Here is a 14,597-nt window from a genome sequence, read left to right on the forward strand (position 1 = left end):
ACATCAATTAAAAAATAATTTACCTTCATGCCTAACGCAATTAAATGAAACTGAATTGATGCACAAATCAATGAACATCAACAAAATGGAACAAGATTAAATTAAAAAACTTCACATGGAACATGTTCATAGTCGACGGTACTCAAGAAAGTGGACCAGAATAAACCGTCCAAAAATAAATAACAATAACACAACAATCCGGGACAAAAATAAAACACATTCTTAAACTGAATGGGTAGCTTAATAACTTTGTTTTTAGATGTTTTTTTCTATAATAATAAACTATGATTTTAAAAAATAAAATACAAATAAAAGACATTCTTAATTAGATGTAATTTGGTGTGTAAATGGGTTATGTGCATGATGCTTGAACTTTATTATTGAATGTTGATTATATAAATCCATTAAAAAAGAAGAAAAGAATTATAAAAGGAGAGCACATGGCGTATATAGTTGGTGGTAGCCTGGTACGTGCCAATCTAGTATGAGAGATCTGGGTCCACAAGATCATAAAGGGTCCCATCCCCAACCACACATTTCCAAAACCATGCACTCTTTCTTTCTCTTATGGCTACAGTCCTACCCTCTCTATTCATTCATATATCGTAATTCGATCTGAAAGTGCCACTTTTCAGAATTCATCTAAATTGGGATGGATCTATAGATTTAGTCGTAATTCTTGTTCTTCCATCGTTCACCATTTCCCATATTCTTGATTGATCAATGATCATGTGAAATATATGGCTTCGTTCTTCTCATGTTAATTGTTCTTCTTTAGATTTGGTTTAAGTGTCTTTGTTGTCGTGGTGGTGGAACAACAGGTTGTTAATTAACCATGCAAGACCAAAAGGATTGGTCAAAACGACATCCCTCGGGAATACCTTCACATCCAGTAGATGGGGATCAAAATGGCAGTAAAAAAACCGGTGTTGTTGATCCTTCATCTTTGGACTTGTCGAGATTACTGGAGAAGCCAAGGGCGTTGATTATGGAGAGACAGAGATCATGTGATGAGAGGTCACTAAGTCTAAGTGAATTAACAACGTTTTCCCTGTCTCCTACTCGTCAAATGAAGAACACCGAGAGCATTTTCCGCATCATGGATCATAGCGACGCTGTTTGGTCGCCTGGTAAGAAATCTGGATTAAATACGCCAAGGTCTAGCAATGACTTTGAACCACACCCCCTTATTGGGGAAGCTTGGGAGAGTCTGAGGCGTTCCTTGGTCTACTTCCGTGGTGCACCTGTAGGAACAATTGCAGCTGTCGACAACTCTGAGGAAAAACTCAACTACGATCAGGTAAGGAATAGTTGTTTTTTTTTGGCTTATCTGCAAGGTTTTAATGGGTTAGGGGACTCTGATCAGGTGTTTGTGAGGGACTTTGTCCCGAGTGGGCTGGCATTTCTGATGAACGGGGAACCTGAGATTGTAAAGAATTTCTTATTAAAAACTCTCCGACTACAATCATGGGAGAAGAAGATCGACCAGTTTCACTTGGGGGAAGGTGTGATGCCTGCGAGTTTTAAGGTACTTCATGATCCTGTTAAGAACATTGAAACAATAATGGCTGATTTTGGTGAGAGTGCAATAGGGCGAGTTGCCCCTGTTGATTCTGGCTTTTGGTGGATCATATTGCTCCGGGCATATACAAAGTCTACAGGAGACTTGTCATTGGCTGAACAGCCTGAGTGCCAGAAGGGTATGCGCCTCATTTTGAGTTTATGCCTTTCAGAAGGATTCGACACATTTCCTACCCTTCTTTGTGCCGATGGTTGCAGTATGATTGATCGCAGAATGGTGAGTTTCTTCTGCCCCCAAGATTGGAAACACTTTCTGGGTCTGAATCCAGATAACATCTTTAGTGTTTCCAAATCAGGTTTTGACTTTGATATCATTTTGGTTTGGTTTTATGCTGTCTCAGGGAGTTTATGGATATCCAATTGAAATACAATCACTATTCTTCATGGCATTGAGATGTGCTCAGCATTTACTCAAGCATGATTCTCAAGGAAAGGAGATGGGAGAGCGGATAGACAAACGTCTCAATGCCTTAAGCTACCATATGAGAACTTACTTTTGGCTCGACTTGAAGGGACTAAACGATATATACAGATACAAGACAGAGGAGTATTCACATACCGCGGTCAACAAGTTCAATGTTATGCCTGATTCTCTTCCCGAATGGGTATTTGACTTTATGCCAGTAAACGGCGGTTACTTCATCGGTAACGTTGGTCCTTCCAACAACGATTTCCGTTGGTTTTGTCTCGGAAATTGCATTGCCATCCTTTCATCATTGGCCACAGTGGAACAATCTCATGCAATTGTTGATCTATTAGAATCACATTGGGAAGAACTCATTGGGGAAATGCCTGTAAAGGTTTGTTACCCGGCTTTGGAAAACCACGAGTGGCGGATTGTAACTGGTTGTGATCCGAAAAACACCAGATGGAGTTACCACAATGGGGGATCTTGGCCAGGTAAAAATGAGCGTCCCTTCATTCTGCAAAATAGAAAAGAAAAACATTAGAATGACAGAAGTTAATTTATTGTATATATGTATGTAGTGCTGTTATGGGTCCTTACGGCAGCTTGTATCAAGATAGGAAGGCCGCAAGTGGCCAGACGAGCCATTGAGCTGGCAGAGAGTAGGTTGTTGGAAGATGGCTGGCCTGAGTATTATGACGGCAAGACTGGACGATATGTGGGGAAGCAGGCACGCAAATACCAGACCTGGTCGATAGCTGGTTACTTAGTGGCTAAGATGATGCTGGAAGACCCAACTCATTTGGGCATGGTTTCTCTGGAAGACAAACAGATTAAGGCTCCAATGAAAAGATCAGCTTCCTGGACTTTCTAATTCTACCTCACTAATCTCTCCACTTTCATTTATGAATTTCACACAATCATTTTCCAGAATTACTACTATTTTGTATTGCTGCTACAAATGAAAAGGTTGGAACTCAAGTATGAGTCTAGTCTTCCCAGAGGGGAAAGAATATATTATTAGTAAATCTTAATACCTAAAAAATGAGATGTTCAAAAGAGTTGTTCTAGAATTGGTAATGATGCGTGCGTGCACAGACATTATAGTCTGTTATGAAATAATAGCATCAAAGAATAATCAAAGTTGGGAGAGTAACTTCCCACTTAAAAAATCGACAACTCTGGTGACGGCTTCGCCAAGTGCAGCAGTTACAGCCGCTAAGTTCTGCAAGAATTCTTCTGAAGTTGGTTTGTCACCATCTACAATATCTGTCACGGCTTTGACAAAAATTGCTGGTACTTTCAGCAGATCTGCCACATAAGCAATAGCAGCTCCCTGTAAACCCATCAGATAAAAAGTTAGCTATAAGCATCTAACATCACTCTCTATAGCATGGCAGCAATCTAAGGATATTGTATGGAGACTAACATAATTTAAAGATACTGAACATTAAGTCAATGCTTGCCTCCTCAACTTCTGTAGTTCATTTTAGAAGCAAAACTATAGATATTTGTATGGTTCTATCCCTTAATCAGAAAAGTAAGAAGATATACATTTTGGCCTGGCTAAACTTATACATGGAAGCACCACTGGGTTGTTTTGTTATCATTTGTTTCCCGCCAATCAAGGCCAGTGGAGTAAAGAGAGCCAAATAACATCCCGAAAAAATCTACATTTGTTATTTTTGCCAAAAATCACAATAATCTAGGAAATAATCTCATTATGATCCAAAACAAATTATATACCAAGTGAAGCAAAACAAATATAATTTGGATCCAAGCAACCCATTTGGAAACACTTTCTCTTTTTGTATCTCGAAACATTTTCAGATAAAAAAACATTTCCATATACAGAAACAAAAACAAAAGTGTTTCCAAATGTAATATGGATCATGAAAACTAATCTGATCCTGATCCAAAAAATAACCTTATACCAATCAGAAAAAATAAAATAAAAATCACTTTAGATATAAACTTTGGTGGTTTCCCATGGGACTTGATTGTGACACATATTGTGATAAATACTAGTTTCCAAAGAGGCTTGTGTTGGCTGGAGTTGAAGCAATTAAATATGCAAGTGTCCTATAAAAAATTGTTTTGAGCAACAGGCAAAAATCATATATCTCAGAAGAGATTTAAAATTAGAGCAATTTACAGGAAAAGAGATGCTCTAGTCCAACATGATATCCAAAAGATAGATTATTTAAAAGCTTACCTCCATGTCTTTGAGAGTGGCATCATTAGCAATGATTGATTTATCATCCTCTGGGGACATATCCAATGAGTCACCCGTGGACAACTTGCCAATCTGAGGATATATCACTGATATGAGAATTGAATGGGTAACAAGATATGCAAAATGTTGAAGGCAGTGCTAAAGCATTTCTTGGTTTTCAGTACTCCAAGAAGGGCATGCTATTAAATAAGTAAATAACCTCCTGAATCCATCAGATTGACATAAAGATAATTATATTTAAAAACTTCTATCGATATTCAAGTAGCCAAAGCCAAAGTACATACTGCTGGTGCTGGTAATTGTAACTTATAAAATGGGTTGGAGACATGGATATGGAGTGACATGATATCCAATGTAACAGCAGGTGAAAATATCATTAAACAAAAAGAAGGAAAAGAGAGGCTTTAAAAGTCCTCATAAAGTTTATTACCTTTAGGTTAAGTGCCTTCAGGAGTTCTGGCGTTGAGAATGTCTTCCTTGAACCAACTCCATACAGGTCAAAAACCTTTAAGGATAAAAGGTAAACTTTAAAAGGGACCACAGTTAATGGTAGAGCGTAAATGGAACCTTCAGAAATTGTCATAAGCCTTTAAAAGACAACATGCATCAACTATAACAAACCACTACGTGAGAGATGAGATTTTTAAAAATGATCCCACATTAGCTCCAAGATGCGGGTTTCTAATTGGGAAAGCTAGCCAGTGTAGTGCATGTCTGTGTAATAGATTTAATGCATTTATGGTCCATATTGTTTTTTTAATGCCATGAACTAACCCATTCCTGATTGTTGGAGGAAAAAAAAAATAGAGAGAACAGAGGAAAACTTACAGGAATAGGTATTCTCCTATCATGGAAAGCGACATCAGATGGAAGATAAACATCACCTACATTAGCACCTTTAACCTGCAAATTCCTGGACAGTAAGATATAACTGCATTTGATTATAGCTAATTAGCTATGAGTTCAAATTTAAGCATTGGAATATTGGATAGTTCTAGCTGAATCCAACTTTAAATAATATTAATAACACTATAAAAAGAGCTTTATTGCCAAAGGTTTTTTTACAAAAGAAGCTATAGACCGCAAAGAACCACAGTTAAATGGATTAGAGAGAATAGTAAAATAGCCCATGGGATATGTTTGTTTAGGGGAATAATTGAAATTGGGGTCCAATTCCATTTCCTATATTTGTTTGAGACATTTAAAATTAAAATTTCCACAGAATTTCCTCACATATTTTCTTTCACCCCCATCATTCTTTACTCATTGGAATTACAATTTCATTCATTTAACACAAGTCAACCCGGATTTTGTTCAAGCACGGTCAGTCCCGGGAGACTGTTGATGACCAGTGGCTTACAAATGAAGCTGCTAGAATTTAACACCCTATGGACATTTTGCCTAGACTGACATGATAAATGAAAACATTTATCAGCTCCAAACCAGAAAACAATGAAGTCCCATACCTTGAAACCACCAGCAGTGCCAGCATTTATAATAAGGTCTGGCTTCAATGCTCGTATGGAAGCAAAAGTCACAAGAGATGCAGAAATTGTACCGACACTGTCAACTCCTGAAACATTAAACGGGCTGGCATGATGCAATGCAGGATGACTAAAATATATGAAGCGCATTGCACTAGAAGACAAGAGAACACCCAGATACTCATTCGCGTACATACACTGGACTAGAGACAATTCTTATGCACACAAAGTGACCTTAAATAAAACTGCAGTCACCGGTCAATCCCGAAATTAAATAGTAAGTTTCTTCACTTCTTTGCAGAAGGCATATGTATTAAGTGAAGTAATCAAAGACTACAAAAATAGACCGGTGTTAATGATAATGAATACACAATGTAATCAAGCACAAAAGGCAAAACATCAAGAGAAGTCTTGTTGATGATAGACAAACACCTAGTTCCAAAACAAGATATGAATCAAAAGCTAAGATCGACCTAAGTTTGCGTCCTTCCCAGGCCAAATGACATTCACGTTCAGGTTTTTGTAAGTTCCATGATAACGAACCCAAGACACTCCCTCCGGGAACCTGCAGATTTGCGTATCAGCAAAACTATAAATCTGAACACTATCATTACTTCTTATCAACAATCACTCAATCAGTACCACAAATAACATTAAATCAGCAGAAATTCAAAATTAAGTGAAACATGAACCATCATAACGAGCAATCTAAACTAGGATAAGCTAGGAAGAGCAAGGAACTCACAAGGAACCGTCGTCCTTCTTCAGGTCAAGCCTTTTAACAATAGGCATAGCTTCAGCTTGCATAGCTATTAATGCAAAAACAAGAACCAGTAAGAACTAGCGAGATCAATGAATGAAGGTACATTAACTTAGCATTAGAAAAAGATACCGATTGTTATGAGTAAGGTGGAAATGCGTCGGTCATCGGCGTTGGAAACCAAGGCAGGCTGAGTAACTTCTGATGTCTGATCATTAGGAGCCATAGCTGTTGGTGCAGGTGTCGTCGCCGGAATCGCTGAAGATAGAAGTCGTACTGTTAGAACAGTTCAACCAATTTCTGTTTTATTTTGTTAGGCTCATGCTAAGGGAAATTTGATTGAATAACCCTCATAAGAGGGTTATTTCCACTTTTAACATGTCATTAATAATTTTATCATTTTTGACCTTTTGCCAAGGCAAAAGGTCAGTTTTACCCTTTATTAAAAAAAAAAAAAAAAAAATTGGTTTTCCCCTTTCTTCTTCCCTTCTTTCGTTCTCCTTCCCTCTCACTCTTTTCAACTCTCTCTCTTTTCAACTCTCCCCCTCCTCCGTCTTCGATCGATCCAGCCTCCCTCTCCCCGACGACGAAAAGCTCCCGAAACATCAACGACGATCCAAACCCATGTAACCCTTCCTCTCCCCCGACCTCCGACGAGTCCCTGACGAAAAGCAGAACGACTATCCATTGAAGGTAAGTTTAAGGTTTTATCTTATATTCCATGCATGCTGAAATGGAAGAATGGTTTAGGTTTAGGTTTAGATTTATTGGCTGTTGCAGGTTGTTGAAGGCGAATGTGCATCTGTCGCCTGCGAATGCGCATCTGTCGCAGACGAATGCGCATCTGTCGCCTGCGACAGATGCGCATCTGTCGCAGACGAATACGCATCTGTCGCCTGCGACAGATGCGCATCTGTCGCCTGCGAATGCGCATCTGTCGCAGACGAATGCGCATCTGTCGCCTGCGACAGATGCGCATTCGCAGGCGACAGATGCATTTTTCGCCAGATGCATTTTTCGCCTGCGACCTTTTGTTTACTTGGTTGTTTGTACAAACAATGTTAGTTTGCTTTCTGACATTGTGATTTACTTATCAGATAACTCAGCACAAGTGGGAATGACCCTTTATGTAGTATGTTGATATTGAAGGTCTTGGGTTAGATGACTACTATGAGTTAAAATACTTGTGCTGAGTTAATGGGTGGTCTGTTTTTCAGGTTTTCGGTACAAGAAGGACTCTGTAATGGAGGTGACTGAAACAGAGTTCAATAACTGCAATTCAACAAGACCCATTTCGTTTTCTAACAATGGTCATACAAAAATTGAGTTTGAACGTTCTGGGTTGTTTTATTTCATTAGTGGCGCTTCTGGTCATTGCCAACTTGGACAAAAGATGGTAGTGAAAGTTATGTCACCGGACGAAGATGGAAATAACCGGTCTTCTTCTATGTTGTCCGGTGCTTATGGAGGAATGATGGTTATGATTCATCTTGCTCTATTTTGTTACTTTAATTAAATTTTTAGTGGTTTGATTAAGGTTAATTTATGTTTTTAATTATTTCGTATTTATGGTATAAACAAATTGTTTCTAGCTACTTTGTTCTTGTTTTTTTAACCCATTTATCAACTTTTTAAGAAACCCTTCTTTGGAAACCTACAACATATATCAAATCACTACTAATGGTATGAACAATGCTTATAAACAGTGATAATCTTTTCATTAATCCAGGAGCAATAGAAACATTTGCTCATTAAATTATTAAATTTCAAGTATTTTGATTATGATTAATGAATGAACCATTAGATTATAAGAAATCATCTCTATTAATTAATAATTAATGATATGAACAAATTGTTTCTAACTAGCCTAATTAGAATAGAGATCTATCGATCGATCTAACCAATGATTTATCCATGCATGGAGAATCCATATTAAAGAAAGAATTAATTAATTATAAGATAAAAAGAGTTCTTAAAAAAAAAAAAAACTAGAGCCGGGCAAGCACAAGCGTTTTAATTAATACACATGCATATTGATTGATCCATTGTTATCTCTCTTTTATGAGCCATCGGCCATGATGATCATCATCATCCATAAAGACACCATCATCATCATCATCTATCGTTATAATCATGGTGATCTTGATCTCAAAAACAGCAAAACCTAGTTTTCTTCTCCTGCAAATGAATAAATGAATTAAGGGTGTGAATCCCATGAATTTTATAAAGGTATGATCTTTAGACATATACCGCTGAAGGGTACTGATAATTTGATGTGGATTGAGGAGGGGCGGTGGCGCCGGAAGTACCGCTGGTTTTCTTTTCATCTCTAGCTTTGGCAAATATAACGGTGAAACCATCTGCAGAAGATGGATTGTTTAGCCTAGTATTTTTCAGTCACCCATTGTGATTTACTTGTGCTGAGTTATCTGATAAGTAAATCAAAATGTCAGAAAGCAAACTAACATTGTTTGTACAAACACCAAGTAAACAAAAGGTCGCAGGCGAAAAATGCATCTGGCGAAAAATGCATTTGTCGCCTGCGAATGCGCATCTGTCGCAGGCGACAGATGCGCATTCGTCTGCGACAGATGCGCATCTGTCGCAGGCGACAGATGCGCATTCGCAGGCGACAGATGCGGATCTGTCGCAGGCGACAGATGCGTATTCGTCTGCGACAGATGCACATTCGCCTTCGACAACCTGCAACAGCCAATAAATCTAAACCTAAACCTAAACCATTCTTCCATTTCAGCATGCATGGAATATAAGATAAAACCTTAAACTTACCTTCAATGGATAGTCGTTCTGCTTTTCGTCAAGGGCTCGTCGGAGGTCGGGGGAGAGGAAGGGTTACATGGATTTGGATCGCCGTTGATGTTTCGGGAGCTTTTCGTCGTCGGGGAGAGGGAGGCTGGATCGGTCGAAGACGGAGGAGGGGGAGAGTTGAAAAGAGAGAGAGTTGAAAAGAGTGAGAGGGAAGGAGAACGAAAGAAGAGAAGAAGAAAGGGGAAAATCAAATTTTTTTTTTTTTTTTTTAATAAAGGGTAAAACTGACCTTTTGCCAAGGCAAAAGGTCAAAAATGATAAAATTATTAATGACATGTTAAAAGTGGAAATAACCCTCTTATGAGGGTTATTCAATCAAATTTCCCCATGCTAAAGGGATTAAAAAATAATAAAAAACCCTAAAGGCTTGTGCTATTTGTTGGGTCCCTCCATAATCTATTTAAATAACTTTATCATTAATATTTATTACATTTTTTAATTAATCATGCATCAAACCCTTGTACTTATCTAATATTTTTATTAATCAATTACTAAGTTTTAATCCCATTTTATTAAATAAATATCCATGTTTCAAAATAGGATTGTTTTACATAAAATTATTTTTAATTTAAAAAAAATAATCAATACAATATAATAGTCATTTAAAAATAATATAAAAATACGAGTGTTCACTTTTTCACCTAATATACTCGAAATATGACTATTTTGGGGCAATAATAAAATTTTAAGTTAAAAATGTTCACCAACAAACAAACATAATATAAAATCAATTTCAATGACGGTCTTTACTGGTTTTTTCGAAGAGATATCCTCTATCGTTATAATAACAACGTTGTGGAGTAAACGCATCGGTCGACCATGATCACTAAAAGTATCACAAATCATTTCGAGTCAAATAGTCTATTAGAAAATAATCGAAATAGGGACACGTCGACTCAATCAAACTAAGCTCATGATTTTTATCAAAACATTCAAACAACTAGGGGCGGATCCAAGAATCCGAGTTAGGGTGGCATGAAAAAAAATGTGGGGTGGACTTAAAAAAACAACGAGAAAATTATGAATAAAATGATATTAGATAAAGATAAATTTTGTCGTTTTTAAAAAAATTAAATAAAATATAGTGTATTAAACATCACCCACTCAATATTAATCATGTTCTAAAAGTAGACTTCATTTCGTCACTCATTTACAATGTTCTAAACTAGACTTCAATTCTTCACTCATTTACAATGCAAAAACAAATTAGGTGTCGAATCCACCTCTTTACAACACATTATGTAATGTTTAAGTACTCCATCTAAAAATACAAAATTTTTAAAAGAAATTCCCATACCTTCTCCATAAGAAGTCGGACAATATTTGTAGGTCTAAACAATTAGTATATGATTATTAATTTGTTCATAAGAGACCAATATATGTTTAGGCTAGCTTCTAAACATTAAAAAAAAAATCAAAAATAAATAAAAATTAAAAAAATTTGCTCAGCATATAAAACACTTAAGAAACATGAAGAAACCCAAGTTTCATCTTTATTTTTCATTGTTAGGCTATAAAGAAGTGCACATAGTCACACTTTTGGTTATTTTTCCATCAGTACATGAAACTTAAATTAACATAGTAGCTAATTATTATCTGGTGACACTGGCTTCAAAAGATTTGAAGCAGAGACAACGGGTTCATGAACAACTGAACTCGTAGAAACACAGATTGGATTCACTTGCAGTTGCAACATTACACTTCCAAGCACTTGTGTCAATATCTTCTTCATCTCATCTTCTTTAACCATCTTCCCATCATCAACACTCAACATCTTCAACACTTCCTTTATCACTTTGTCCATCTGCACCCCAAACAACAACATTATCATTCATCATCCACAAATATACAAAACACAATCAAATTATTGACTGGGCAGGAGTTTTACTTCATCCACAGCGCCTAATGGTGGCAAGCCTGCAGTTGGGGCAGCAATGTCAAGGGCAAGACCTATGTATTCTGTAGAAACCTTTAAATGTTTATCTTTAGGCACCCTCTTCATCGATTCCTCCAACGTCTGAAACAATGTTAGGACTATTTAGAAATTACTCTTAATAAGGACTTTTTGATCATTTTTTTCTTTATTATATTTAAGGAGAAGCAGCCACCACAAATTAATAACCTTATCCAACTCAAATTTGTTTGACAGTAGCCTCTTGATCTCACTCCCATCAAAGGTAGTTTCACTATGGGCAACAATCACAGGTTGCTCTTTGAGAATTTGCCCAATTCTTTCCACCACTTTCTTGAATTCTTCCATGAATGTTTCTTGGGAGAACTCTTTCTGATTCCCAATTTTGCAAGATTCAAGAACAGGTTCTATAATATTATCAATTACCTGCCAAACACAAGAAAGAAATGAACAAACAAAGAAGTTAATAACCAAGTAGAATGAAAAATTCTAGAATTTACCCAGGAATCATGAACAGGGGGCATTCCCTGGGCAACAGTAAGCTTCTTGAGAGCATTAACAACGTAATCTTGAAGTGACCCATCAATAATATCAGATAACATGAGGATCATCTCAGTTTCGAAAGCAGGGTTGTTAACAAACTCGATCAGATCTTCCCCATCCATACGAAGAATGACAATTGGATCTCTCTTCAAACCGGTAGCCATACCTAATAGAATATCTGAAAGAACTGCCTTGAATTCGGATTTACTCACTTTCTGATGATGCTTTCCATGAGTAAATTCGCTTAAAATCTGCCCACATATTGATGCAATATAACAAAGGACGGAAAAGTCAATTCTCCCAAAATGTTTATGGTTTCTGGTTCACATTCACCTTTACGCAACTAACAAGTTTTAGTAGTAAATCAGTGGTCCTTACTCCTTAGAACAACAATACTAATACTTGATAACTTGATAAGACTAATGATATGGAAAAGTCTAGAGACTTTGAAAAGAAGGTCCTAGAAAATGAAATTATAAATGTCATAATCAATAATCATGCTCGTTGATGGATAACAATTCAATTAGGTCATCAATTAGAAACAAGATGAAGAAAACCTGGGAATAGATATAATCGGAATCAGGAGATGAACCGGTAGCAGGTAAGCCAAGAGCAGCACCGATATCAGCGACGGCTGGCTGGAGTTCTTTGAGAGAGAGATGACCGTCACGATCCCTATCGAGATCTTGAAACTTATGGTCGACAAAGGTGGTGAAAACTTCTTTGTTTCCAACTAATTCCATTATATCTGAACCGTCCATCACCTGATTTGCTCCACTTTCCGTCGTCATCATCATCATCTTCTTCTTCCCCTTCCCATCCTCCACTACAATCACGTCCTTTTCTCTTTCCATTGCATAATCAGCTCTCGAATGTGACTTTCTAATTTCTTCTGACACTACATTAATTGCAAACCCTCGCTTTCTGTATGGTTCTTGTGATCGACGATTATGCAAGATACGTTTCTCATTCACTCTGTATTCTTTTTCAAGAGCTAGCAAGATGATGGTGGTTTAAATATGGGAAGAAGAGCCAACCGTCTTTTTTTCTTCTTCTTATCTCTTTGAATTCATTTAAATAAATGATTGTATTCATTTTATAATAAACAAATTTATCTACAAAGAATCTATCATTACTAGGTTAAATATTTTAAATTTAGTTTGATTTTCACATAAAAATATGGAAAATTTGATGAAATGATCTTAATAACAATGGTATGTTAAATATTTTAAATTTAGTTTGATTTTGACATAAAAATACGGGAAATTTAATGAAATGATCTTTAATAATGACGAGTAGTTCGATGCTACATATACAAAGAAAAAAATTAACAAATGAGAGAAATGATGTTTCACTTTTATATATAGGTGTCACTTCACAAGGGATACAAGTACTAATAACATCGAATAACCAATAATGACATCATTTTGGGAAATGATTAGGGTCTAATAAAGTTTGCAAAAATGACTCTTTTATTCGCAAAATATCATTTTGCGAAGAGATATCTGATAATGTTTGCAAAAATGACATCACATGACACGATAATATTTAAGAAAATGATTTTGCGTGACCCGATAATGTTTGCATCTCGCACGATATCATTTTTACAAATATTATCGTGCCATCATTTCGCGTGATGCGTGTCGCCTGAATAAAAAAGTTTTTTATTTTTATAAACAAACTGAAAATGTCATTTTTTTTTTAATTTATCATAGCTAATCATTTCCTAAATTTATGTAAATATTAAGCCTTGTTCGGTTATGGGTTTTTAAAAAAACCAAGAGAGAAAAATTAATTGATGGGGGATGATTTTGAGGATGTAATGATTATTTTTGATAAAAAAACTTAAAGGATATTAATATATATAAATAAAATATAAAATAATAATTTAAATTAGAGGGTATTTTAGTATTTTAGTTAATGAAATGAATAATGTGATTATTGAAAAATAATTGATTGGAAAATTAATTTAATTTAAGTTTTTTAAATAATTTAAGGAGAACAAGAACTTAGAGTCATTTCGCAAAATTTCAAAAAAATACAGATAAAAAAAATATTTTTGAGAGTTAAAATCGAGGTAAAAAATATAAAAAAAATTAAGTGAAGGGACACGTGTACGGTTTAGAAAGAGGATGAATGGCAGCAAGAAGACTTGACCACCAGTCTCTCTTTCATTCTTTTGGCTGTAAATTATTGACCCAATCTATTTTTAAAAGGAAGTCGGTCCTTAACTGAATGACACGTGGTTTTGCTGATGGTAGACTATATACGTGTTATATGACACAATTTTCCATGACAATATTTTAATTTGATTGTAAAAGATAATAATAATTTAAGATAAACAGTAAATTAAATACTGTGAAAGGCAGCGAGCGACCGATGGGTGCTTTCAGCCTACCTTTGAAAAATATTTTTTTTTTGTTACAGTTATAATAATATTACCTCCTAATTTAAAAAAAAATTCAATATAATTCATTATTTTATTTATTTAATTATTAAAAAATGATAAAATTATCTTTATTTACTTGGATCCTTCCCTAGTGAAAGCTGTAAGGTAAGAACGATGATGATGTTTTTTGGATGGTATTATTTAAATAATTAAACTTATTTTTAAGTATAAAAATAAACTTAATAGGAACTTATATTTGACTTATTTAAATCCAATCTAATTAAACATATCCCACTTAACACATTAATTTTTACGAATTAACATTGGGTCAATTTTAATTAAGTGATTCAATAATAAGTTTAGTGAAATTTTGGGAACTAACTATAATTATGAGTGTTAGGAGATTGATGAAGATTCTTTTCTTTCTTTTTAATTTTTATTTTATTTTTTCACCTAA

At 35.5% G+C, this 14,597-nt stretch overlaps 3 protein-coding genes across 3 annotated transcripts; 1 reads left to right on the forward strand and 2 right to left on the reverse strand.

Annotated features, from left to right (window-relative positions):
• The first annotated feature begins 835 nt into the window (after positions 1-835).
• Positions 836-2,936, forward strand: LOC124924801 (probable alkaline/neutral invertase F). Its single transcript, XM_047464792.1, has 3 exons — positions 836-1,798; positions 1,923-2,481; positions 2,569-2,936. The coding sequence occupies exons 1-3, from the start codon at positions 836-838 to the stop codon at positions 2,859-2,861; spliced, it is 1,815 nt and encodes a 604-aa protein (XP_047320748.1). The 3' UTR covers positions 2,862-2,936.
• A 35-nt stretch (positions 2,937-2,971) lies between these two features.
• Positions 2,972-6,783, reverse strand: LOC124926518 (5'-methylthioadenosine/S-adenosylhomocysteine nucleosidase-like). The gene is made up of 8 exons (XM_047466760.1): positions 6,600-6,783; positions 6,453-6,516; positions 6,181-6,272; positions 5,690-5,796; positions 5,052-5,126; positions 4,654-4,728; positions 4,203-4,295; positions 2,972-3,323 (listed from the first exon to the last, which is right to left on the reverse strand). The coding sequence occupies exons 1-8, from the start codon at positions 6,691-6,693 to the stop codon at positions 3,126-3,128; spliced, it is 798 nt and encodes a 265-aa protein (XP_047322716.1). The 5' UTR covers positions 6,694-6,783; the 3' UTR covers positions 2,972-3,125.
• A 3,979-nt stretch (positions 6,784-10,762) lies between these two features.
• On the reverse strand, positions 10,763-12,764 carry LOC124926302. Its single transcript, XM_047466498.1, has 5 exons — positions 12,309-12,764; positions 11,709-12,002; positions 11,419-11,634; positions 11,185-11,313; positions 10,763-11,100 (listed from the first exon to the last, which is right to left on the reverse strand). The coding sequence occupies exons 1-5, from the start codon at positions 12,603-12,605 to the stop codon at positions 10,882-10,884; spliced, it is 1,155 nt and encodes a 384-aa protein (XP_047322454.1). The 5' UTR covers positions 12,606-12,764; the 3' UTR covers positions 10,763-10,881.
• Between the last annotated feature and the right edge of the window lie 1,833 nt (positions 12,765-14,597).

Source organism: Impatiens glandulifera, chromosome 2, assembly GCF_907164915.1.
Source record: "Impatiens glandulifera chromosome 2, dImpGla2.1, whole genome shotgun sequence".
Lineage (NCBI taxonomy): Eukaryota > Viridiplantae > Streptophyta > Magnoliopsida > Ericales > Balsaminaceae > Impatiens > Impatiens glandulifera.